Source organism: Salvelinus namaycush, chromosome 39 (assembly GCF_016432855.1).
Source record: "Salvelinus namaycush isolate Seneca chromosome 39, SaNama_1.0, whole genome shotgun sequence".
Taxonomy (NCBI): Eukaryota; Metazoa; Chordata; class Actinopteri; order Salmoniformes; family Salmonidae; genus Salvelinus; species Salvelinus namaycush.
This window is the reverse complement of record NC_052345.1, coordinates 21,708,150-21,734,617: the sequence shown is the minus strand read 5'-3', so window position 1 is coordinate 21,734,617 and position 26,468 is coordinate 21,708,150. Positions and strand designations below refer to the sequence as shown.

The 26,468-nt window shown below is 43.8% G+C and overlaps 1 protein-coding gene across 2 annotated transcripts in view; it reads left to right on the top strand.

The window, feature by feature from the left end:
* Window positions 1-26,062, top strand: part of LOC120032530 (signal-induced proliferation-associated 1-like protein 2) — a 94,991-nt gene extending 68,929 nt beyond the window's left edge. The window contains exons 11-22 of one of the 2 annotated variants that reach the window (XM_038978669.1): window positions 959-1,108; window positions 3,092-3,189; window positions 3,802-3,899; window positions 5,593-6,011; window positions 9,300-9,524; window positions 13,567-13,672; window positions 14,623-14,863; window positions 16,903-17,034; window positions 21,537-21,599; window positions 23,446-23,566; window positions 24,894-24,975; window positions 25,560-26,062. In XM_038978669.1, the coding sequence (XP_038834597.1) occupies window positions 959-1,108; window positions 3,092-3,189; window positions 3,802-3,899; window positions 5,593-6,011; window positions 9,300-9,524; window positions 13,567-13,672; window positions 14,623-14,863; window positions 16,903-17,034; window positions 21,537-21,599; window positions 23,446-23,566; window positions 24,894-24,975; window positions 25,560-25,709 (1,885 nt within the window). In that variant the 3' untranslated portion in view covers window positions 25,710-26,062. The remainder of the gene's footprint in view (window positions 1-958; window positions 1,109-3,091; window positions 3,190-3,801; window positions 3,900-5,592; window positions 6,012-9,299; window positions 9,525-13,566; window positions 13,673-14,622; window positions 14,864-16,902; window positions 17,035-21,536; window positions 21,600-23,445; window positions 23,567-24,893; window positions 24,976-25,559) is intronic. The other variant, XM_038978670.1, reaches the window with a different exon arrangement.
* Window positions 26,063-26,468: the final 406 nt, after the last annotated feature.

Genomic DNA, 26,468 nt, shown 5'->3' with positions numbered 1-26,468 from the left:
CCCCACACAATAAACATATGCAAACACTTTGTGGCTTCGACTCCTAGTCAGAGCTTTGCCAGCTAATTAAGAGGGAGTGGGACTCAATTTGCAGCTGCCAACGCTTTGCGACGCAGGCCTGCTCCAATGCTGCTGAAGATGCAGCATTGAAGATCCCTTTCACACCTCCATTATGCTCGCTTCTCCATTGCACATTTACGATCCCATCGCAGCTTTTCCATATGATGTGTAATTCCGTGTTTCCTTTTCAAGGGCTCAGCGTTCTTCCCGGGCCGGCGGGAGAGTCGGGTTTCACGAGTCAGAGGCTCGAGCATCTCCCACTCCGCGGAGGCTTGGAACAGTGTGTTCAGGCTAAGAATAACGCCTTGCCTAACTGCTTAATTACGCTATGTTCCCCAAGTATTTACCCAAGCACTCTTCATAAATGGATGGGATTCTCGTAGTCCAGTTACAACTTATCATCACAGTATAACGGTTGACCTACTCTTTGTATTGTCAGTATCGAATAAACCCTCTTTTTTTTAATATACATATATATAAACGTTCTTATCTGTAATTTGACCTTTGGCATAGTACACATAATGATATACAAAACAAACAAACAGGAGCATATGCATCATGCGTCCAGACGAGGTGATGAGTTGTATTGACACGCCTGACGTTGTCTTGACAGCTCTTTTTATTTTGTTTCACAACTCCTGAGAATAATATCTGTGATAACATGGTCGTTTAGCAGATGCATTTATCCCAAGAGACCCACCCGGTGGCCAATTTGGTTTGGTCTGCTCGGTGCAGTCAAATCGTTTCCTTAGACCTAGTGTGCGTGGCCCTTTTGAGAATCAAACCAACAACTAACCCTTTCCATTCAACGGGGCCATTGGAGCTGTAGCCAATAGGTGGGGCACTTTGAGGCCTGTTTAGGTTCAATGTCCCCTGAATGTTATTTTGTGGTTTTCAGGATACTGCAGGAATATGAGATCTCCCCTACGGCCTCCTGTAGCAGTCGGGAAACAGGACAACTGTACTGCAGCTCCCCAAGCAACCAGTCCACATCCAGTGACCCCGGACCCTGTGGCACCTGGTCCCAGAAGGCGGGATGCATTAACGGGTAAGTGCATTAGAGCACAGTGCTGCGGTGCACATTTTATGACAGCTATGGTGTATATTTTAGGACGACTACGGTGTACATGCGAGGGAACTCTCAACCTCAAGCCTCACCCTTCCATGGAGAGTTACGTACACAGCAGACTGGGTTTGAATACAATTATATTCAAATACTGTGTCTGCGCCTGATGTAGCTTGTCTGGGGCAATCGTGCCAATGAAATAGTACCAAAAGTGGAAACCCCGCCCACTTATCTGTTTAAAGGGATAGTTCAGTCCAAAATCAAAGTTTTTATTGGATGTTTACTTTTCTCAAAATAATCAGGTCCATATTTGATGGCGTCTGTTGTGTGTCCCGGTTACAGATAGGCCTACAGCTATGAGCATTAGGAGAAATCTACAGACCCCGAGCACAAATAAATGGGAGAGATGGCTGTCATCTAATAAAATGCTTTTAGGTGCTTTTCTTTGCTCCTAGATTAGATCAACTTTATTATCCCAACGGGGGGAAATTAATTTGGTCACGTGCTTAAAAAGACAAAGTACATAATATATAGAAACACAGAATAATGCACAATTAAAATTCATATGAATAGTGCTACAGGCTAGATATTTACATCGAAAGTTCAATCCATATTTACACTCCTTTAAACCAGACTATTCCCTCCTGTGCATACTGTAGATGGCACATAATCTTTAGAGAAAGAGGACTATAATAATACTATGGTCATTTAGCATTTTTTTTAATCCAAAGCAATTTTCATAACTGTTCAGCATTCACAGTGACTCATACTGCATATGAATCAATCAAATTCAATCACATTTATTTTAAAAGCCCTTTATCCCTCAGCTGTTGTCACAAAGTACTTTACAGATACCCAGCCTAAAACACCAAAGACCAAACAATGCAGAAGCATCAGTGTAGTGTTTATTTTCACTACATCGGCCCATATATTCAGCATTGTGTATATATTCAATACAGTGACCCATACATTCAGTATATGTAGTGGGACCAGTTGTGTCATATGATAGGCCGTCTCCTCTATCTAGGACAGAACAATACCGTTACTACCCCCCCCCCCATCCTGGTTCTTCCAGTACCCCCATTCCTTGACCTTCGGCAGTCCAGACCAGGTTATAGGCGCCGGGCCAGAGGCCCCAGCCGGACCCTGGCTCTCAGGTTATAAGGCATTCCTTCAATATCCCCACAGCATCCGTTGTGGAAATGTGTCCGGGCAGCCGCAGCTTAACGGATACTGTTACACACCAAGGGAAAGGTTTGAAATAGCTCCGTGCGACGAGCCAAGTGGTGAGAAACAGTGAAACAATGGCCAGTGGTGTGAAGAGCAGGAAGTGGGGTTGATAAGTATTACAATGCACTTAAAAGGTTCCAATGCAAAGCAATGGCAAAGCATTGAGGATGCTGTGGGAGAAGACTATAATTTGAACACATTTTCTCAATTGTAATGTTTGGCAGCCATGATATGCTGGTTAGCATTCTCTTTTCTCTTTGAGGCCTGAGTTTAGGACAACAATTCTCATTTGACAAAATGATTGCATTGAAAGTTGATACAGTTGTGATTAGGTAAGGCATGGGTAGGCAACTCTGTTCTTGGAGTGCCGCAGGATTTTGCTCCGATTAGGTACCACACCATACCAACTGAGGTAATTGGTCAGTTAAATGATTGTCTAAATGCAAAACACCTGGTCATCCAGGTCGGTTAAATCAAAAACATTTGAAGTGCCTACGTCACTCCAGGACAAGGGTTGCCAACCCTTGTGATAAGAACTGGCAGCTCTACATTGGATCATTCAGGTACGGGGTCAGTTAACTGTGAGTTTGTTTGGGCGAAAAACTAAAAAATGGCTGACCTGATTGTCTTCATGGTTAGAATGTTCAGCAAAGACGTCATATCTTTCCTCCCACTTTTGAAGATTTAAACCAGTTTGCTGATACCGCTAGCTTTGTCATATCCGTCTTTCTGTAGATGCCAGTCCCCTGCACTGCTCCTGGACCAGCCGAGCGACAAGGAGGGAGAGGGCCGGAGAGAGAGGGAGCCCAAGCTGGAGAGGACCAGATCTGCAGGTATGAGTTACTCTTCTTCATCACCAGCACCATCATAAGCATCATGTTTCACCAATACCATTTTCATCATCATTATCAACTGTGCTACGACAGAGACTCACTCGCCTGTCAGTAGAAATGCACTTAGCGAAAAGGTCAGCTGGAGACAGACAAAACAGAAAGCAATATTAACTGTCATTCTTCCAGATTCAAGATTGTCATTCACATTAAGTGTTACCAAATGTGTCATGTTGTGATGTCAACAAATGACAAAATGTGCTTTCATAGCCTGTAACATAAAATAGAATGACCAAATAACTGCCATTCCAATTCATTTTTTGGCATTTCAGGAACTGCGTTGAAAAAATGCCAGTAATGGCAACTAGGGTCATATTCATTAGTTCACGCTGTATCAAAAGGTTTTGAAATGGGAAAGGAAAACAGGCGTTTCTTATTGGACACATTCAGGTAGTCCCTCCCCACTTCAATCTGTTTGGTTCCTAGTGAATATATAATAGTTCCTGACATCAACTCTGGTGAGCAGTATCGTAGAAATTGCAACACAAGTATTTTAATGAGAAAATTATAAATACATTTTAAAAAATCACAAATTGTCTTATTCCTCTTTTGCAGAGGCCAAGTGGCACCATCCCTCCACGAAGGTTCTGAACACGAGGGAGAGAAGCCAGCCGAGACAAGGAGCAAAGGACTCCCCCGATAAATACCGACACGTGAGTACTCGTACTTGGAAAGAGTTATCCTGATGTTTATTGAGGGTTGCCAGGTTAACTTTGATTTTACGCTGTAATGCTTTTTTCTTTGGGTTAGCTATGTCACCTCATGCAATAGCCTACATTTTGAGCATCAATGGAAAGTATGTCTTGTAACACTGTTTCAGGACTAAATCAGGTAGTTGTAAGTAAACAAAGTAATTCATTAATCAATCATATGTTTCATTCGTTTCATATGAAAGCATTCATGTCATCCAATGACAGAACATCATGGCCTTTCGGTGACCGTTTCCCATAGGAGTCCCGCCAGTCAATAAAGGCTTTGGTAGACCTAACTATGCGCGCGCAGAGCACCTTATCCCCTACTAGCAAAGTGCATGGTCTTCGGTTTTGGACCGCAACACGACACCCTTGACAGATGGGTCATTATACCGTACGTATAGTCATCTGATCTTTAGGGTCACACCTAGATGTAGAGAACGGCTTGGTTACCCATACAGCCCCAAGCCTACACAGTGCGATGGTGTGTAGCGCTATGACTGCGGAGAACGAGGGCCCCCCCTCCTCTCGTCAGGTTGACTAGAACGGTCCTTGATGGATCAGGCCAGAAAAGGTCAGCTTACCCTTGTCGTTGATGACGTTTTTACTAACAGCAAACTGTCGCTTCGGATTTATTATCCTGTAATACCCCCCCCCCCCCCCCCCCCCCCCTCCCCACCACCACCACCACCACTTAATTTGAAATAAATGTAAATGTGTATTGAAAGTAATGGCGACGCATGGTGAATATCGATTCATGTGCGTTATTTATTTTCATTAATATTACTGTAAATGAGGAAGCATCCCAACAATTGGCCCTGGGAAAAATATTGCAATGTTTGAAGCTTGAGGGGATAAACAGAACGAGGGGTAGAATGTACTTGTCTCCCTATGCAGAGCGCATTAAAGTTTCATATGCCCTCCGAACCCATTTGGAAATGGCTCGGTTTATGGAGTTTTCAATTAATTGCAGCTTCAGGAATTATTTATTTTACTACGGTGTAGTTAAAATGGGACCCAAGTCGGCTATGAATATACCTCTCTTAACAGGAGTAGGAAGCTCAATGGCTGGATTGCTCTATTAAATCAAAATGTGAATGGTTTAAAGTCCAAACCACATATAGTCTAGCAACAAGAAAAGTATGTTTTAAATTAAATGTAGTTTTGTTACACTAAAGGCCTGTGAAGTGGTATGTTGGTCATTTTCCCACACGACTTGTTGGTTTAGATTAGGGTTAGGAGTATGGTAATTTACTGCTGTAAATACATTGTAACAACGAATAAGTACAATAGTAAATTGTACCAAACATTTCCAGGGCCCCAATTTCATAATTCTCAAGTTAAGTTTAATACATTCTGAACCAGTGAATAAATCCACAATGTGTTTTTCCGCTTTTATCTAAGATATGATTGAATTGTGGTGTAAGGACACATAGCCTCTGTACACTAGCTGCCGAATTCTTGTTTCCTCAATTCCTCTCAAAGGTCATTGGAGGTCAGAGGGCGAGGTCTTGGATCCTTTACTCCAATGCTCTTTGAGAGGAACTGAGAAAACAAGAATGGACGAAGCAAGGATTTAACCGCTAATTTTCAGACACAAATGAATGCTGCTAACCACTAACTATTGTTGTTTGATCTCCATCTCTTCTCCCAGTCCGGCTCCAGCCACTCCAGCAGCAACACGCTCTCCAGCAATGCCTCCAGCGGCAGCAGCGACGACAAGCGCTTCGGCTCTGGTGACCCCATGGACCCCGATGCCCTGGGCCTCATCTACATCAAGGGCGCATCTACCGACAGCGGCATTGACACGGCACCTTGCATGCCCCCGCCACCTCCCCCTCTACCCGGCTGCAGCGGAGGTGGTGTACCGGGGGTCTCGGCTGGCCGGCCAGTCCCCCAGAATGCCCGAGGGGAGCAGTGGGTGCTGGAGAACCACGGGACGGGGGGTTACCACGGAGCGGGGACGCCGGAAGGAGGATTGACGTCACAAGGCTACAGCACCCAGGCCACTTCGGCTGGGCACGTAACGGACGGGAGCCTGGGCGACCTGAGTGAGATTTCCTCCATGTCCAGGTAAGGTGTAGCTCCAAAATAAAGATCTAGGATCAGCTTCCACTCTCCCAATCCATTAGTGGGGAAACCGCAAAACTGACCCATGATCAGTGTCTAGGGGCAACATCACCCTACACCAAGAGGCTGACTGGATCCCTTTTATCTGACCAATGACCAGCGCTTGAATTGTTGGCAACAACTCACCGATCCGCGGTACCAGCATCTGACATGTTATTCTGCTTGATCATCAGCACCTCTTGTAGAATATTCACTCTAAAATGAACCCTGGTACTGAAAAATGTAAATCAGTACTGGTACCTTTTTCATTCCAATGACACATCATCAGGCTAAGTAATGTGAGGTCAAACTGCCCATGTTTTCAATGTCTGTCATTATTGGATGTGAGTTATTTTTGCTCTAGGCATGTACACATTACACATTGGCATGATGAGTAAGCAGGGACGGACTAGGACAAAAAAACGGCCCTGGACTTTGACGCAGACTGCCCCACCACAACCAGTCCTCGGATACTCCACTACACACGTACACACACCAGCCCCTAATACCACCACCTAGCTGCGTCACAGCTATTGTACACTAATGCAGTACTATTTTCAGAGTGCTATAGAACACACACACGCTGTACGCTGTTAAAAGAGTTCTACAGAACATATACTGAATTGTCATGATTGAACAACATCCCGTCATCTGAAGCCTAGAATAAAGGTATAGTAGCTAGAATACTCAGTGAGACAGAGCGCTGGCTGGCTATTCTTTCAGAGAGGGCTGGCTGGCTTCACTCTGTCAAAGCAGTAGACAACACTACTACAGACAGCACAGTGAACCAGAAAAAGACACCCGAAATTTGGGTGTAAAGAGAATGGTAAGTAAGCAAGTTATAAAAAAAATGTGCCCTGGCTACCTTTATTGGACGAGCAGTTTTCTCAGCAGCTCACTTTCCTCTAGCTTAGCACAAATATTCAGTTCATCGTTGTTTTAGCTACAGATTATAAATATAACAACCGGTTTAGTCAGAATTAATCATCATCAAATGTATAAATAAAAGGCAGCTGTGTCAAAGGCTGCCTTTTTCAAGCATTTCACTACACCCGCAATAACATCCTCTAAATATGTGTATGCGACCAATAAAGTTTGATTTTGATTTGACTAATGTCAATTGTAGGGCTTCAAACAAACATGTTGAATGTAATGTCAAAATGTAGAATTCCGCCTAAATATACATTCCCAAAAGTAATTATTTAGCATGAGTGCCATTAACAATAGCTAGTAATGCTGCTATACTCCAAGAAAGATAAAAAAATTGCACCTTTCTGGTAAAAATTGCCGAGGTGTACTCACTTTTAAAGACACAAGCTCAAGTACATAATGAAAATATGAAATCATATGTTGTAGTTCCTATTCAACAAAAGTTGAGGAATCGGGCTTGAAATTACAATGGCTGGCATGTACATTAATCAAGAAACTGGCTGGCTGGTATCATGTTACTGGTATAGTTAGTTAGCCTAGTTAGTTTGCCCAATATTGATGTTGCGTTATCCATGTCTCCCTCCCTGCCCTGGATCCCCATTGCCTAGCGCTTTGGCTAACACTGACTTTTGCTGGTGCTAGGCTCACAATCGTTAACTACGCTGTCGCTGTCCTCTTCTTCCGCTAGAACTCTTTGACCCGGCGCTGTGACATCCTCCTCGGAATGGGCTTACATGCACGTTGACGTTAGCATTGGCACTGTCCCTTAAACTTTCCGGCCCCACCTTTTGCGTGGTGGTGTTACTTTTCCATGTTGATTTGGGAGTTTTCCTAAGTGGACTTCTCTTGATAGATAGCTCTTCTCGTGAACGGGAGCCCCTGCTCCCGCTAGTTTTTCCTGCACACTCTACTTGGTTCACTATCACTCCGACTCTCTGGTTCATTTGTACGCTGTCTGGGCTGTGTTCAGTGAAAGGAAATGTTTGGAACGTTGCAGATAGAAATGTAATAAATAGAGCTGACATGATTCTCTAGTGTTAGCCATTTCGGGTGCTCCAGATGGCCAGTCCATTACTGTGAGTAAGGCTAAATAGGTCATTGCTGTGCCTGCACAATAGATTGTTTTATTAATTCACATAGACACTGGGCACATCAACATCGATAATGGCGCCGCTAAAGTAGCCAGCTAACCTACTTAGCCAGCGACTAAGCAAAAACCACCGTCGTCATCATCGCAATCTCCCCACTAGATTCCCAATCCATTATTCTCGCACGTCCTCTCCAAGCTTGTGCACAGTAGCCTGGAGTCAAGGTTACCTTTCCAACATTTCATGTCCTTCATTTTTGGATCAGACCGAACGAAACGGAGTAGACCGTTTCCTGCCCAACTCTGCAGTTTCATGCTGTGCCAGGCTGAGCGGTGACATCAGGTTCTCCATTTTAAGTCAGACTGGATGAGCCAAAGTGCAGTTTCCTACCGGACTAAAAGTAACCTCGTCCTCCGGCTATTGCGCCCAGCCTATATAATCCTGGGATATCAACCACTCTAAATTGGCCTTAATGGGAGTGGCCATAGAATTCTATGGGAGTGCTCTACTGAGTAAGGTATTTGTAATTACATTTTAGCGAATCACCTGACTGCGAGGTGTGGCTCTGTGCTAGCATACGGGGGATAGTGAAGGGGAAAGCGTTCTGGGAGATGATTGGTTGGTAGATTAAGCCTATTTAAACCAATGCCTGCGCTGGGAGTTTCTCCAGCCTCTCTGTATTGTCTAACAAAGGCTAAGTTTGACGCGTTGGTCCACCAGACTCTTTGTGCATTTGGGGCGAAAGTGTCTGGGAACAAGATTATGCTAAAAGGTTGACGACCGGTCCTCCATGTTGTGGCAGGCTCACTGTGGCCATGGCATGATCCTGCCTCCCCCCGCAGTGGGCACAATGCAGCATTTAATGAGGTGTGACACATTTGCCCTTCGCTGCCAGCGGCAACAGTGCAGTGTCATCATGCCCCAATTCGTATCACTATGTTGTCCGCATAGGCAGGGTTGGCATGAATTCTGCTGAAGTAGGCTAGTGGAGTCATAGGAGTTAGGATCAAAACCTGCTCCGAGAACCACACAGAGCCCATCGTGAGGAGAACCACTGATATGGGTAGCAGGGTTTGGGTCAGTTCAATTCAGGAGGCAGAATTATCCCTCCTGATTATCCCCTGACTTTACTGATCTAAAATGGACTGACCCCAAACCCTGTTTTTTTGGTAGCCACTCATATTTGACGTAATTGGCCAACTGTGATCACATGTTTCTGTCTCGGTTTTCCTAGTGGCTCACGGCACTCAGGCAGCCCCTCGGAACGTGGTCCTAAGACCTCCACCTCGGTCGACTCCTCCAAAGTCTACATCGTCTCCTCCGGAAGCACAGTGACAGGGGCGGGGCTTAATGATCCCATCCACGCCCGCCAATCACCAGGCAAAGAGTATCTGATTGGCTGGAAGAAAGCCATGGATGGCTCTCCAATGGAGGATTTGGGCAGGCCAAAAGACTACGGGTGAGTAAATAAGCAGTGTTTTGTGGGGTTTTATTCTTACTTGGACATGTAACTTGCTCCTAGAGCGCTGTCTATATGCTCTATAGCATCATAATAGTTGCCAGTGCCACACATCATTTTTCTACCTCCCAGACTGACAAGTTTTCAGCCTCGACTCTACGTAACCCGTTGAAACAAACCCCATCGTCCTATTTTAATAAAGAAGCCACAAGTGTGTCAACTTTACTAGTACTTTCCTGCTAACCTTTGGCCAGGTTGACGGTCTTTCTTGGTTAAGTTAACTGAACTGGAAAAAAGATGGCGAGCTGACAAACTGAGTGCTTTGGTCCTGTTGAAAAGGTGCCATACTGCCATACTAACCAAAGGCCCCCATTTTAGGCAGGTTCTGATCAAAGGGGACAGCCATATTAAAAGTAACCTCTGATTACTTGATGCTCTGACAGAATCCTCTTGACACATGTCCCATCTTATTGATAAGTAGGAGTTGAAGCAGTGTCCTCTAGTACGGTCTCTCATTTAGCTAGTGTCAAGTGTCCATCGGCTAGTGCGACCTTTTCTGATATTTTCCGTTCACAAAACAGCCTTCGTAGTGGGCATAGTGCCCCCAAAATAAACATATAGATGAGACTGCAAATAGATAATACAAAACAAGTGTGGATTGCTGAAGCTACACTACATTAAAAAATGTATGTGGGCACCTGCTTGTCGAACATCTCATTCCAAAATCATGGGCATTAATATGGAGTTGGTCCCCCCTTTGCTGCTATAACAGCCTCCACTCTTCTGGGAAGGCTTTCCACTAGATGTTGGAACATTGTTGCGGAGACTTGCCTCCATGCAGCCACGATCATTAGTGAGATTGGGCACGGATTTTGGGTGATTAGGCTTGGCTCGCAGTCGGCGTCCCAATTCATCGCACAGGTGTTCGATGGGGTTGAGGTCAGGGCTTTGTGCAGGCCAGTCAAGTTCTTCCACACCGATCTCGATAAGCTATTTCTGTATGGGCCTCGCTTTGTGCACGGGGGCATTGTCATGATGAAACAGGAAAGGGCCTTCCCCAAACTGTTGCCACAAAGTTGGAAGCACAGAATCGTCTGGAATGTCATTATATGCTGTAGCGTTAAGATTTCCGTTCACTGGAACTAAGGCGTTTAGCCTGAACCATGAAAAACAGCCCGAGACCATTATTCCTCCTCCACAAACTTTACAGTTGGCTCTATGCATTGGGGGCAGGTAGCGTTGCCCTGGCATCTACCAAACCCAGATTTGTCCGTCGGACTGCTAGATGGTGAAGCATGATTAATCTAGAACATGTTTCCCCGCGAGCATAGCTTCCATCAATGTAATTGTCTGCATCATTTCTAATACCCATACATTTTTTGGACTATTTTCTACATTGTAGAATAATAGTGAAGACATCAAAACTATGACATAACACATATGGAATCATGTAATAACCAAAAAAGTGTTAAACAAATCAAAATATATTTTAAATGTGAGATTCTTCAAAGTAGCCACCCTACACCTTGATGACAGCTTTGCACTTCAAGAGGTAGTCACCTGGAATGCATTTCAATTAACAGGTGTGCCTTGTTGAAAGTTAATTTATGGAATTAACTGTAATGAACTTATCCTCTGCAGCAGAGGTAACTCTGGGTCTTCCTTTCCTGTGGCGGTCCTCATGAGAGCCAATTTCATCATAGCGCTTGATGGTTTTTGCGACTGCACTTGAAGAAACTTTTGAAGTTCTTGAAATGTTCCTCATTGACTGACCTTCATGTCTTAAAGTAAAGATGGACTGTCGTTTCTCTTTGCTTAATTGAGCTGTTCTTGCCATAATATGGATTTGGTCTTTTACCAAATAGGGCAATCTTCTGTATACCAACGCTACCTGGTCACAACACAACTGATTGTCTCAAACGCATTAAGAAGGAAAGAAATTCCACGTCCGTCGGTGAAGCGCGAGTCATCATTCCAGAGAAAGCATTTCCACTGCTGCAGAGTCCAATGGCGGTGAGCTTTACACCACTCCTGCCGACGCTTTGCATTGTGCATGGTGATCTTAGGCTTGTGTGCGTCTGCTTGGCCATGGGAACCCATTTTATGAAGCTCCAGACAAACCGTTCTTGTGCTGATGTTTCATCCAGAGGCAGTTTGGAGCTCGGTAGTGAGTGTTGCAACCGTGGTTTCAGCACTCGGCGGTCCCCTTCTGTGAGCTTGTGTGGCCTACCACTTCGGCTGAGCCTATGTTGCTCCTAGACGTTTCCACTTCACAATAACAGCACTTATAGTTGACTGGTGCAGCTCTAGCAGGGAAGAAATTTGACATCCTATGATGAAAGTTACTGAGCTCTTCAGTAAATCTACTGTCAATGTTTGTCTATGGAGATTGCACGGTTGTGTGCTACATTTTTATACACCTGTCAGCAATGACTGTGGCTGAAATAGCTGAATCCACTCATTTAAAATGGTGAGTGACCACATACTTTTGTGTATATATAGTGTAGAAGTAGCATTCGTGGACAGTTGTCATTCTTTTGTTGTTATATTATATCATGGCATGACAGGTTTCATTGTAATGTTTATGATTGGTGGAGGTTAACAAGAGTAGAGCAGTATTTTCATCACCACTTTACATTGGCCTTATTCCAAGGTAACTATTATGTAATTAGTTTGTACTATGTATGCAAGAACAAGTAGTTAGTGTACTTACCCCTGTACAGAAACAATTAACACAAAAGTAACAGGTTTATAACATAGTCTGCTTGATAAGGCCAGTGTTATTTGAGGTATGACCATATATAGCATAACAATTTTGACCGCAATATGCTTGCATATCAGCCATGTATACAGCTTTTGTTTACATCTCAATGTACATTACCATTATTTCCCTCCTTTTTTCACTTGGGGTTTTCTACATCAGTGGAATGGAAGGCGTATTGTCTTTCCTACTAAAGACTCTAACACTGAGATCCAGGTACACTAGCTTTACAGAAGCCTGTTTGGTTCAATAAACCTCTTACGTATGCTTTATTTTACAGTCCACTATTTACTTTGTATTTACTAACAAATGACATTGTAAAATTGAGATTATATCATATTTACCCGTTTCTTGAGATTAAAATCACCATTTGGTTGTGTCGAAGTCTAAGTTAAGTGCGTCATTTCTTAATAAATATTGGACAGAGCCCGGTTGAAATGGGCTGGTAAAATAAATCGACCCACTTTGTCATTCGCATGGTGTCTGTACACAATGCAAACTGTGCCTTCCGTGACACCCCACCCCCACTCTGTGTGTTTACCTGGAAACGGCAACTCCCCAACCTAGATGCCCTCCAGTTGAAGAACTGTGATTGACTGGTTCCGAACAGCATATTGTAATAAATTACTCCCCCTGTTTGTGTGTGTGTGTGTGTGTGTGTGTGTGTTGATATTCAACTTTCAGTAACCCTTTACAGTAGTTCTGGTAGTATACTTATTTCTTATGACCTTGTTTTATTATTTTGTCCTTCCCAAAGAGCAGTGTAATGTGCTGCCTGGTCTTACTTTTGATAGCTTTATGCTTCTATATATGTCTTACTCTCCCACACGTGTCACTATGCCCCCTCTACCTCACCTTTGTGGGCAAATTACCCCCTATTCCACATGTAGTGCACTGCTTTTGACCAGGAATTGGGTGTTATTTTAGACACATGTTCTTTGTTCAGGAGAGACTGCCTTCCCACCTACCCTTGTACAATAGCTTTCACAAGAAACTTCAATGAAACTGATAAGCTTGTCTCTAATGCATCTCTCTTACCTTTTTTTTTGCCCCCAATATACACCCTCTCTCTGCCTGTTTCTCATCCCGATCTCTTTCTTCCCTCCTTTCTCCACCTCACTTTCTCTCTCTACCCTCACTTTCTCGTTACATTCTCTACCTTACCATCGTTCTTCATTTATCCCTTTTTCACTCATCTCAATCTCTTTTCTCTCTTCCGCCTGTTCGTCTTCCCCTCCCTCCCTCTCTCCATTGCATCCCCCATCCTCCCCTGGGGAGCAGGCTGCGGGCCATGCTGGGTGCAGACAGCCAGCCCAGCCTGACCAGAGAGGCCTTCCTGAAGATGATGCTGCCCGACAGTTCCCCTGGGGAGGGGGGGCGTGGCAAGGTGAGCCCCTGCTCCCGTGAGTTTTTCTCCACACACTACTCGGTTCACTATCACTCCGACTCCGTGGTTCATTCGTACGCTGTCTGGGCTGTGTTCAGTGAAAGGAAATGTTTGAACGTCGCAGATAGAAATGTAATAAATAGAGCTGACAGCATTATCTAGTGTCGTGTTAGCCATTTCCTCCCCTGACAATGAGTGTCTTGCTTTAATTTCCTTCAGTCGGCTCCTTCCTCCGCTTGACATAATCCATTCAGATTGCTTGTGATATTAAAAATCAAGGCCGCCACCGTTTTCAAATGAAATGAAAACCAAGTGGGATTATAAGGCGCCAGACTTGGGCTAACCTTTTTTCGAGCACAGCTTCCCTCCGCCTGTCGAAAGGTTAATTTAGACATCTACCGTTCAATACCACCGGCCTAGCATCAGGAAAAACCCCACTACTTGATGTAAAGGCTCTTGGGTAATTAGAAGAAGACAATGTGGCCAGGAAACAAGGGTGGAGGTAGAATGGGAAGGGGTTGATACAAATGGATTTGATCTGGGAGCTACTAGCAAGCTCCTCTTCAGTCCTCTTTGTTCACTGATTGAGAAATACATCACAGGAAAATGGCTGCCAGCAACATAATAGTCAATAGTCTTGACATATCCTCCTGTAATAAATGGAAGATTATTGTCTGATGCCCTGAATTGATACCAACTACTATGCGCAGGGAAGCTATCGTCAGATAATTGAGGGGAAATTATCGGCTCTCATTTTTGGCACTGTGGTAGACCGAAGTTACTGTTTAGCCAATTTTGTGGAAGATTCAGGCAGTTTTTTTCCTAGTTTAGCACTACCAGCTGGAGCTTGAATCACCCCTTCTGCGGTGCAGCCCTCCGAGATGTAAAATGTCTCAGGATTTTCAGTCACCCTTTTTCCCCTCCCTCATTTTCTCCATCCCTTCCCGCAGAGTCTGACAGGTCCTGGTGGCCTGCCCATGTCCCCACGGAGGTCCCTGTACCGGACCCTGTCGGACGAGAGCCTGTGCAGCAGCTACAGGAAAACCCTGTCCCTGGTCAACTCTCGGAGCTCTCTCCTGGACCAGGCCCTGCCCAACGATATCCTGTTCAGCACCCCCACTGAGCCCTACCCCAGCACCCTGCCACCTCGCATGAACCTCGGCCACAGCCACGGGGCGCCGCTACACAAGAGTGAGTGTCTGCCCGTTTAGGGTAGGGGGGGTGGCATAGTCTCTCTCGCTAGATAGGTCTTGTCAGTTGTGAAAACAGAATGTAATAGAACAGATAGATAATATATACTTTATATCTAGGGATGGCCAACGTTTCTCCTGGAGAGCTACAGGATGTATACTTTTTCTTCCAGCCCTGCTCTAACCCACCATATTCAGCTCATACCGTTTTTTTCAAGGCCCCTTTTACCTTAAAATCGAAATATGCCAAACTGTATAGTCAGTGTAAAAGTACCAAAGTTTGTCCTACATTTTATTATATGTTAGGGAAACCTTGGAGTACATTTCATTGATTCAGACATTTAATTAGGAATGGAACACATGTTACGAAATCATTAATGTATCTGCCAAAGATGGAATGCAAATGAGGCAAATGGACAGTGGACAGCTGCATTCACCTACTCCTGAAAAGCACTTAAAGGCCTACTCTGTGATATTTACAGCCACTTTTATATTTCTCCAGACTCATTCCTCAGCTTAGTAGTAAACAAAGTGGCAGGGCAGCCATTTTGATTTTCAAATGAAGGCCATAGAAATAAAAAAAGATCTAACTGCGAGCTCATTGTGGTCAATTAAATACAAACGCCCTTGCCAGTCTGAAGCTGAACTTTACGAGACCCGTTGTAAAAGCTACCAGCGTATGCCACTTTCAATTTCCCATCTGTCTTATGCAAACCTATTTTAAAAAGTTTACTCTCTTCATAAGAAATACAGCAAGATATTGGATATTTTCCACTGGGAAGAACATCCCAGTATGTGCTCATTGAGTATGCAAAATATGAACCCTTTCATTGTCGGTCCTCCTTGCGCTCTTTGTTGAAACATTCTAACCACTTGTTGTATTTCGCAATGACTGAATACCCCCCCCCCCCCCCCCCCCCACACACACACACACCTTGGAGGTTGTGTGTGTGTGGATATGTGATTGCTGTGTCTTATTCAGATCACCTTAACTCTAGGGGGGGGGGGGGGGGGGGGGGGAGAATCATTGAAAAGTGAAAGACTAAAGTTACATACATGGGATGCTTTAGTGAATTTCACAATGTCTGGAATAGAAAAGGCAGAAATAAAACAATTCAATAAGGATTCGCAGCCAGTCATCCAAAACATAGTCCTATGCAGTCGTTAAATTCCTATAGAAGGCTGAGGATGTGTTCTCAACAGGCAGACAAGTTTCAAACCATTTAAATGCATTCAAATCATTTTTGTGAAGAACTTTAGTGTTATTGTGGCATACGGTGGTTACATTCAGATGCGAGTCCCCTTCCCAAACCATAATTAAGCATCATGAATCTCCAGCTGTGTGTGAGATTAAGGTGCGTATGTGAGGTTTTTATGCACACATTTGTATGCCTAGGTTTGTGTGAGTCTGTTCGCCAAAGCTGACCCCTGTGGATGTCCCCTAGATGCAGGTTAATTGTCTGTCTGGCGGGAGGAAGCTCCCCCTTTCGTCTCCGTCCTCTAATCAGCTTTCAACAGCAGACTGTGACAGTTTTTTTTAGTAACCGTGTTCTTGGCAGTTTTCCAAGCAGGAGTGCAATTTGAGTATGTAATTGTTTCGCATTTTCTAACATTTTGGATGGGGGTTTGTCTCGCACGGTCAATTTGGTGCAAATTGAACAGACTGAATTGTATTTGCTTCAAGGGGAATTCCAGATGTCTCAACAAAAGAAATACCTCTGCGAGATGTTTGTTTTACGCTTTGGTGGAAAGTGCCCGTCTTTCATTCGTTAAGAGTACCATCTTATTTAAACTCTATTTGTGTTTTTACTGACTTTGAAACTCCAAAACCCTGAAATGACTTTTGGAAATCTGCAAGCAGTTTGGCCTTAACATGGGAGCAGGTGTTCCAAGTGGAGAATGGATGAGCACTGATGTCTAATTATCAGTAGACAGGAGGGAGAGGCGGAGGGAGAGGCGGAAGGAGGGAGAGGGAGAGAGAACCAAAATCGGTGAGCATGTCAGTCACTTATCTAAACCCGAAATGTCTCATCTCTACAGATGAGCTGTGGTTCTCTGACAGCTCCCTGGCCGACCGCTGCAAAATGGCTGATGGCAGTCTGATGCCCCTCCCGGAAGCAGTGTCTGGCCTGGACTGGTCCCATCTTGTTGATGCCGCAAGGGCTTTTGAAGGTAAGGACAACGTCTCGATTCATCATACTCCCGCATGGCATTAAACAAAACGGAGTGCTTATTCACTGTTTGACCTTTTGATGCTCCCAAAAGCTTACCCAGCTAACAATTAACATTGCCTAGAACAGTATGGAATGTTTTTTTGTCGGGTACCCATTTGGTTGTGATGTGAGAACATCAGAAGGGGAATCTTCACATTTGTTAGGAAATGATACGTTTGAACAATGTCAAAAGGAAAATATCCCTTTGGACAGACTTTCTTAAAGCACTTAAAAGGTGGACCAATAAAGGTTATGGGAATGTTATCCCCTAACCTACCAGAAACATTGTTCGCTAACCTACCAGAAATGTTCTGGGAATGCTAGCTAGGTGTAAGTGGTACCTGATTAACATTTGCTGCTAACAAGGTTCTTCCTGTCAGGTGTCATACTGTCAAAGGCTGTCAAATCTTTTGTCCGCAGTTCTCATCAGGCGTTCAGCGCTTGAACTGTCACCCTTTTGTTCACTCAGTATTTGTATTTATTATGGATCCCCATTAGCTGCTGCCAACAATTCCTGGCCTTTATTCAGTGTCTAAATCGTACTGGTTTTTTCTCCCCACTCTGGTCAATTTAGGTATCCAATTTGGCGTGAAATTCAAAGTGCGAAAAGACCATTCTAAAAGTTGTTTTTCTTTTCTCTTAATGTTCAGATGTGATTTCATTGTCCGTCATCCAGTTAAAGTCTGCCAAATTCATTTGCTGAAGTCGACTTGACATGAATTACAATTGACCCCCCAATATCATCTTGACCCAGTCAAAATCTTCAGTCTCTCCCATTGTCTGTGTCTACCTTGAACTCAGTCTGTCTACCTCGAGGTGCTAATTAGCAGGAAGTGGAAGGAGAGAGAGAGAGTATTTGGGGACTTGAGAAGCGACGCATTATGACAATGGAGCGCACAGCAAGGAACCATTTTGCCAATTCGCGCCGTAATTGCACCTCTTGCTTGCACACGTTCTCTGGCAATTATAGCTTCGCTACCTCATCCAACTGTGTTTCTGGTCATCTGGAATTACAGGGTGATGTACTCGCAATGGTTTTTTTCCCCTTCCTGCAAATGCCTTCTGCTTCCTTCATGACCAACAGATGTTTATAGACTGGATAGGTTGGACCCGTTGACCACATTTTTTTTTCACCCTGAGCAACGAGGGGTGGAGCCGGGGACTCCATTGATTAGCATCGGGCTGCATAGCAGCCTTCGATTTGTATAGAAGTCAACAACAGAGAAAAGAAGGGGGAACTAATTTTCTTGGAGAGTCGTGGGAGTGCTGACTCTGGCATTATTATGCCGTGTCGTTTAATTGGCTTGTTGTGTTTCGTGTCGCTCGCTGTGTGCTCTCAAGGCAGTGTTGCTAAGCACGCAGAAACTCGAGCATGCTAGCCCTCATTAGCATGCCGGGGGGAAAAGGGCGGGGTGAGCATTAGTAGCAACAAGCGAGCATTATTTATGTTACCGTAGACCCACGCATACTAGAACAGGACAAATGGTTCACAGTCAAGAGGGCAGCAGAACAGACACAACACAGACATTCCTCTCTCCTTGCACGTCTCATTCTTCAGTTGTGATTCATATTTATCTTCGACCGTTTGTCTTCCATGTTGAGCGTTACAGAAAGAATGTCGTGGGATGTTTTTAGTTGTTTCCAACTCACTAGTCTTTTTAAGGAAAAGGAATATCTGGCTCTGTTCTATATCTCTCTCTTTTACTTCCCCCCTTTGCCCTCTTGTGTTCTACTATGATAATCACTTCACCTGTGATTTACTTCAGTCAATGTTAAGCCAATGTTGAGACTGTCAATTAGAACGGAGTGATTGTTAAAAGGAAGAAAGAGGGACGTGTAATTATGGGTGAGGTTTTCAAAGCCTCAGTCTCTCGCTTGGCTCTCAGAAGCAACTTCAGTGAGACACGTATCTTTAGTGAGAACCACTTTCATCTCTCTTCCCTCTCGCAATTCCCTTTTTCTCTCTCCCCTCTTCTCACTCCTGAGTGAGGACAATCTTAGCGAGAGCAGCTCCCATCCCTTTCCCCTTCTGTCCTCAAATAACACATTCCAAATCCACGTCACCTCTCAACACCATCCCAATATTGAGAAGACAGATGCAGGTGGGGGATGGTTGGTGCTGCCCTTTCGCAAGGAAGGGTACTGGCTTCTAGTGTTTCTCCACTCGGCAACCCATCTGACTGCACTTTATTGTTCTAGCCCAGTGCTAATGCGCTTGATTCAACTTAGCCACGGGCTGTTTGAGTCGTTGACTAGTTGAATCGAGTGTGTTAGTTCTGGGCTAGACCAAAAATGTGCAGTCATGTGGGTCTTTACAGCTGGAGTTGAGAATCACTGGCTTATAATGCCTTCGGAAAATATTCAGACCCCTTGACTTTTTCCAAATTTTGTTAGGTTACAGCCTTATTCTAAAATTGATTAAATCGTTTTTTCCTCCTCATCAATCTACACACAATACCCCATAATGACAAAGCAAAAGCAGGTTTAGACATTTTTGCAAACTTATTAAAATAATTAATTTTAAAAAATCTATCACATTTACATAAGTATTCAGACCCATTACTCAGTATATTGTTGAACCACCTTTGGCAGCAGTTACAGCCTTCAGTCTTCTTTGATAAAATGCTACAATCTTGGCATATCTGTATTTGGGGAGCTTCTATCATTCTTCTCTGCAGATCCTCTCAAGCTCTATCAGGTTGGATGGGGAGTGTTGCTGCACAGCTATTTTCAGGTCTCTCCAGAGATGTTCAATCGGGTTCAAGTCCGGGCTCTGGCTGGGCCACTCAAGGACATGCAGAGACTTGTCCTGGAACCACTCCGGTGTTGTCTTGGCTGTGTGCTTAGGGTCATTGTCCTGTTGAAAGGTGAACCTTCGCCCCAGTCTGAGGTCCTGAGTGCTCTGGAGCAGGTTTTCATCAAGGCTCTCTATGTACTTTGCTCCGTTCATCTTTCCCTCGATCCCGACTAGTCTCCCAGTCCCTGATGCTGAAAAACACCCCCACAGCATGATGCTGCCACCACCATGCTTCACCGTAGAGATGGTGCCAGGTTTCTTCCAGATGTGACGCTTGGCATTCAGGCCAAAGACCAGAGAATCTTGTTTCTCATGGTCCGAGAGTCCTTTAGGTGCCTTTTGGCAAACTCCAAGCGGGGTATCATGTGCCTTTAACTGAGGAGTGGCTTCCTTCTGGCCACTCTACTGTAAAGGCCTGATTGGTGGAGTACTGCAGAGATGGTTGTCCTTCTGGAAGGTTCTCCCATCTCCACAGAAGAGCTTTGTCAGAGTGACCTGTCGGGTTCTTGGTCACATCCCTGACCCAGGCCCTTTTCCCCCGATTGCTCAATTTGACTGGGCGGCCAGCTCTAAGGATAGTCTTGGTGGTTCCAAACTTCTTCCATTTTAAGAATGATGAAGGCCACTGTGTTCTTGGGGACCTTCAATGCTGCAGAAATGTTTTTGTATCCTTCCCCAGATCTGTGCCTCGACACAATCCTGTCTTGGAGCTCTACGGATACTTCTTTCGACCTCGTGGCTTGGTTTTTTTCTCTGCCATGCACTGTCAACTGTGGGACCTTTTATATAGACAGGTGTGTGCCTTTCCAAATCATTTCCAATCAATTGAAGTTACCACAGGTGGACTCCAAGTTATAGAAACAGGATGCAACTGAGCTCAATTTCGAGTCTCATGGAAAAGAGTCTAAATACTTATGCAAATAAGGTATTTCTGTTTTTTATTTTTAATACATTTGTGAAAATGTCTAAACCTGTTTTCACTTTGTCATTGTGGGCTATTGTGTGTAGATTGCTGAGTTTTTGTATCCATTTTAAAAGGCTGTAATGTAACAAAAGGTGGAAAAAGTCAAGGGGTCTGAATACAGTCTGAAGGCACTGTATATTATACTGTGAGTGGGGCCTTAACTGTGTGAAATCTAGTTTGCTCTCATATTTAACCCCCCAGCCTGCTCGTGCAACCCTCTTCACCCACCGAGAGAGTGGATCCAGTTGTTATATACAGTGCAGTGAAAAAGTATTTGCCCCTTACTGATTTTCTCTATTTTTGCATATTGTTGATACTGAATCTTGAACCTTTATCTAATATTAGGTTTTGTTGAAGATCTGATAACGTTCAGTATAAAAAATATGCTAAAGTAGCGAAAATTAGAAAGTAGCTCCATTGCTTTTAGAATAGACTCTGGCAAAGTTTTAGGGATGGGAGCTAACCATAGCACCTCCACAGGATCCATCCTACTCTACATCACTCCCTATTAGTCATGCTCTCCACCTTCATGGTTGCAAGATTGGACTGCTTAAAAGGGCTGCACCAGAATGTGCCTTTCCTTAGAACATTGCTTTTGGAGCATTTAAGCTCTTCTGTAGGTTATTTGCACTGAAAGTGGACTGTACACAGTGCGGGTAGCTGAACTGTATCTGAGGGATGTGCTGTCTCCTGTTTTCAGGTCTGGAGCTCGACAAGGATGCCAGTCGTCTGTGTGATAAAGACTGTCCGAAAGACTCACTAGGTGACATGACATTTTGCTCAGCGAGGCGCTCTACTCTTCACTGGAATTCCTTGACTTTTACTACCACTAGTTAGTTACTGGCATTAGAGCTTCTTTCGCCTTTACTGCCGTTGGTGCTTTTGCTATTACTGCTATGGGACCTCCACAACTAGATTTAGTGTTGAAACCAAATCAAATGAGGGTTTTTACGAGCATTTCTGTAACACTACAGTAGCTACTACCACCACTGTACTTCTACCACCTTGTAGCCGCCTAATGCCTCTGCCTGGTGTTACCTCAACCACTTCTTCTGTTGTGATGTTTTCTCCCGCTAACGTTTGTTCCAGCCGAGCACTAACACGCCTGATTAACACGCCTAAACTGCTCTCCTCTTCCAATCTAGCGTTTCCCAGCAGTTCAGAACATTATTGAAGTCGAAATGTGTGTCATGGGATCTAAAGGTTCACTATGCAGAAATCGCTCCGCCATTTCCTGGTTGCTAAAATTCTAATACTTTGACTAATTTCAGTTTGTGAGAAAACAAGCAAGTGGAGAGAATCATTGTACCATCTACACTGCTGTGAAATGTATATTCCATAACCAAAAACTTTGTACACTGAACAAAAATGTGAAGTCTTGGTCCCATGTTTCATGAGCTGAAATAAAAGATCCCAGAAATGTTCCATACGCACAAAAAGTTTATTTCTCTCAAATTTTGTGCAAAGATGTGTTTACATCCATGTTAGTGAGCATTTCTCATTTGCCAAGATAATCCATCCACCTGATAGGTGTGGCATATCAAGAAGCTGATTATTACACAGGTGCACCTTGTGATGGGGTCAATAAAATGCCACTCTAAAATTATACAAAACAATGCCACAGATGTCTCAAGTTTTGAGGGACCATGCAATTGGCATGCTAACTTCAGGAATGTATACCAGATCTGTTGTCAGAGAATAGAATGTTCATTTCTCTACCATAAGCCGCCTCCAACGTCGTCTTAGAGAATTTGGTAATACGTCCAACCAGCCTCACAACCGCAGACCATTTGTATGGCGTTGTGTGGGCAAGCGGTTTGCTGATATCAACGTTGTGAACCGAGTGCCCCATGGTGGCAGTGGGGTTATGGTATTGGCAGGCATAAGCTACGGACAACCAACAACAAAGCATTTTATCAATGGCCATTTGAATGCACTGAGTGACCATTACGAGACCCTGAGGCCCATTGTCGTGCCATTCATCCTCCACCATCACCTCATGTTTCAGCATGATAGCGCACGGCCCCATGTCTGTTCACAATTCCTGGAAGCTGAAAATGTCCCAGTTCTTTCATGGCTTGCATACTCACCAGACATGTATGGGATGCTCTGGATTGACGTGTACGACAGCGTGTTCCAGTTCCCGGCAATATCCAGCGACTTCACGCAACCATTGAAGAGGAATGGGACAACATTCCACAGGCCACATTCGACCGCCTGATTAACTCTATGCGAAGGAGATGTGCCGCACTGCATGAGGCAAATGGGGGTCACACCAGATACTGACTGGTTTTCTGATCCACGCCTCTGCCTTTTTTTGTGTCTGTGAAATCTATAGATTGGGGACCTAATTAATAAAAAATGTTCAGTTGATTTCCTTATATGAAATGTAACTCAGTAAAATGTTTGAAATTGTTGAATGTTGCGTTTATATTTTTGGTTGACTATTTTCAGCCATTTGAAGCTGGTGTGCAAAACGAAGTAAAAGTCGCAAAAACGAAACGTAAGAATGGGATGCATAGAAATAGAGCACATAGAACAGATCTACCCCCAAAAAGTTACATATTGCCGCTTTAATAGTAGTGTGTGTGTGTGTGTTTTCTTTTTAGCAGCGGACCAGGGTTCACTCTGCCCCATGTTGGATGTGGAGCAGGCCCAGCAGGCCATGGAGCTCTCCCGTGAGCTGAGTCGAAGGGTGGCTGCGTCGGAGGCTGCCGCTCTGGAGGCAGGGTAGGTGTACTGCGCCTTTGGGTGGGGGCAGGCAGTTAAAGGAGCTTGACTTAGTAGAGAAGGGGATTTAGTTATTGAAGGTCTTACATATGTGTATGTTTAACACTACTTACTGACTGAATGCACTGACAATAGCATGAATCCCGAAATATTGTTCATCCTCCTCTAAAGGAATAACTTTTATGATCAAAAGATTCCGATTAAAGCCCCAGTGTAGTCAAAAATGTGATTTATCCCTCTCTCTCTGTGTGTGTGTGTGTTTTAAAAAAAATCACATTGTGGTTGGAGTAATACTGTGAAAAATATGATAATGCCTTTCTAGTGTAAGAGCTTTTTGAAAGACTGCCTAACATTTTAGCCTGTTTTGGTCGGATGGAGTTTTGGCCTGCCTGGTGTCAACACAAATTAGTTAATAGACCAATAATAAAGAGTTCCAAACCTCTCTGCCAATAACAGCTCGTTTTCAGTTTTCTCCTCCCCACTCAGACCTCTCCCAGACAGTCCTAGCAGTCCTTCCTTGAAAAATTGCTCTTTGCTAAGAAGCTATTTTTGTTTATTTTTGACTATTTTAAATTGAAAACAATCACAGTAAGGTGCTTAATTGTTAACCAGAAAATGTTATTTGGAGATAAATACAACTGCATAGAACCTTTTAAAAATGAACTAATAACTATAAACATTTTCATAAATGACCTTCACTTCACATAAATGACCTTGAGTGTGGACCTACAACACTTAAATATGTTTTAAGTCAGTGACCTGGTCACACCTGAAGTTAGCTAGTAAACAATGCTGTTTTTTGTCAGTAGTTATACTCCACTTCAAAGAGTGGTCTAATTGATGCTGTATAAAAGCATATACCAATAAAGACAGACATAACGAAGAGGTCCTGTCACGCCCTGCCCATAGTTTGCGTTGTTTGTTTCTATGTTTTGTTTGGTCAGGGTGTGATATGAGTGGGCATTCTATGTTGTATGTCTAGTTTGTCTGTTTCTATGCGTTTGGCCTGATATGGTTCTCAATCAGAGGCAGGTGTTTCTCGTTGTCTCTGATTGGAAACCATATTTAGGTCGCCTGTTTTTTGTATTGTGGGTTCTGGGTTATTGTTCCTGTTTTATGTGTTCTTGTGTTCACGTTACGGGACTGTTTTGTCGTCGTTTGTTTTTTTGGTTTTGTTCAAGTATTCTATTAAAATGAATACTCACCACGCTGCGTCTTGGTCCTCCTCTCTTTCGCCCGACGAAGATCGTGACAGGTCCATTTCTATAGACTGCTCTGTAGACTCGCAAAACTTTAAAGAAGCCTGTCTCTCTCTATCTCTATATAGGGATGGCTCTCCTGCTCGGCTCACTGGCAAAGTCATCCAACTGGAAGAGATCCTCAGACAGCTTCAGTTCGACCTACGAAAGGTATAGTCAACTCCCCGAAGCACATCGGTAACGTGCCCAGTGAATCACTTTAGCATGTATAACAACAATAACATGGTAATTTAGCTAATTACTTTTATCCAAAGGGATGCGCGGCGAACGCATGAATCAGTATACTACTACGATATACTAAAATGGTCTGTGCAATTAGCTGTTGTTTTAAAAATGTACGCTTCTCTGTCGGTGTATGTTGTAAATCATACAACCCCAGCGAAACCAGTCGTCATGGTCAGGTGGAATACTGATTGTAAAAGGATGTCAGTCTTTTCAGCATCCAGAAAAATATGTCTTTATCTGACCAGATAAACAGCAAGAATACGATTGCTTGCCCATGATGTGGTGACGTCGTCATATAACATACATTTTTACCTGGCTATAACAGAGACCGGTTGCTTGTCATCTGGTTATATTTTGTATTCTCATTCAGAAAAGCAGTGTACAACCGGACAATTGTGTCACAATGAAGCCAAATGTTGTCTACTGTGCCAAATGGTGATCATATGTATAGCCAATGTCATCACGCCAGGTTGCGTAATAACCGGAGTGTGTGTGTTCCCTCTCCACAGGAGCAAGAGGACAAGGCCATGTTGCAGGAGCAGGTCCAGCACTTGCGTCAGGACAACATGCGTCTGCACGAGGAGAGCCAAACGGCAGCCGCCCAGCTCAGGAGGTTCAGCGAGTGGTTCCTACACTCGGTCGACAACAAGAAGCCCTGAGCAACGACAACAAAAAACACTGACACACACTGCAACATGGCCGTTAACTCCACATTACCTGAGCCGGTGGCATGTCAAGAGCGACGATGGCTACGGTGATTCAAAGTGAATAGCCATCGCATGAGTGCGAGTTAGCGTGCTAATGCTAGTAGCATTGTTTTGAAATCAAAACCACAACATGAATTAGTGTAAATATACCAAGGGGCCGGGGGAGGGTAAAGGGATACATTTATAGAAGGTTAAGATAAAGGCGAGGAAGGGAAGAATGCTGCAGATCTCATGTTTTTGGCTATTTGGTTATAGGAAGGAACATGTGAATTTCAAAAAAAAAAAAAAAAAATGAATGTAACTTATGTGAAATCTATATTCTTTTGCCGAATAAGGCAAGTGTAAACTTATCGGTTCCCTCAGTAAACAAGTTTACTCAACTTTACCTTGACTTTTAATGCATTATATAACAACCAGGAAATAACTAAGGTGTTACAAGGTTCTTGTATAAGTTTTGTAAATACTCCACTTTTGAACAAAAAAAAATGAAATTGTCCTAGCAATAAATATGGTGATAGTCACAAAACTGTTATTAATGGTTAGCACTGATTGTGGTGTTGTCGAAATTGCGGTTGTATCGGATTACTTGGAAGTGTTTATTTTAAACGTGCCTGACTTTAACCAGTGGTGTATGGATACTGTAGTCTTTTCTGTTGTTGTAGTCCCTTTTCCAACCCCACACCTTGTCCACCACTCTCACTAATGATGTCT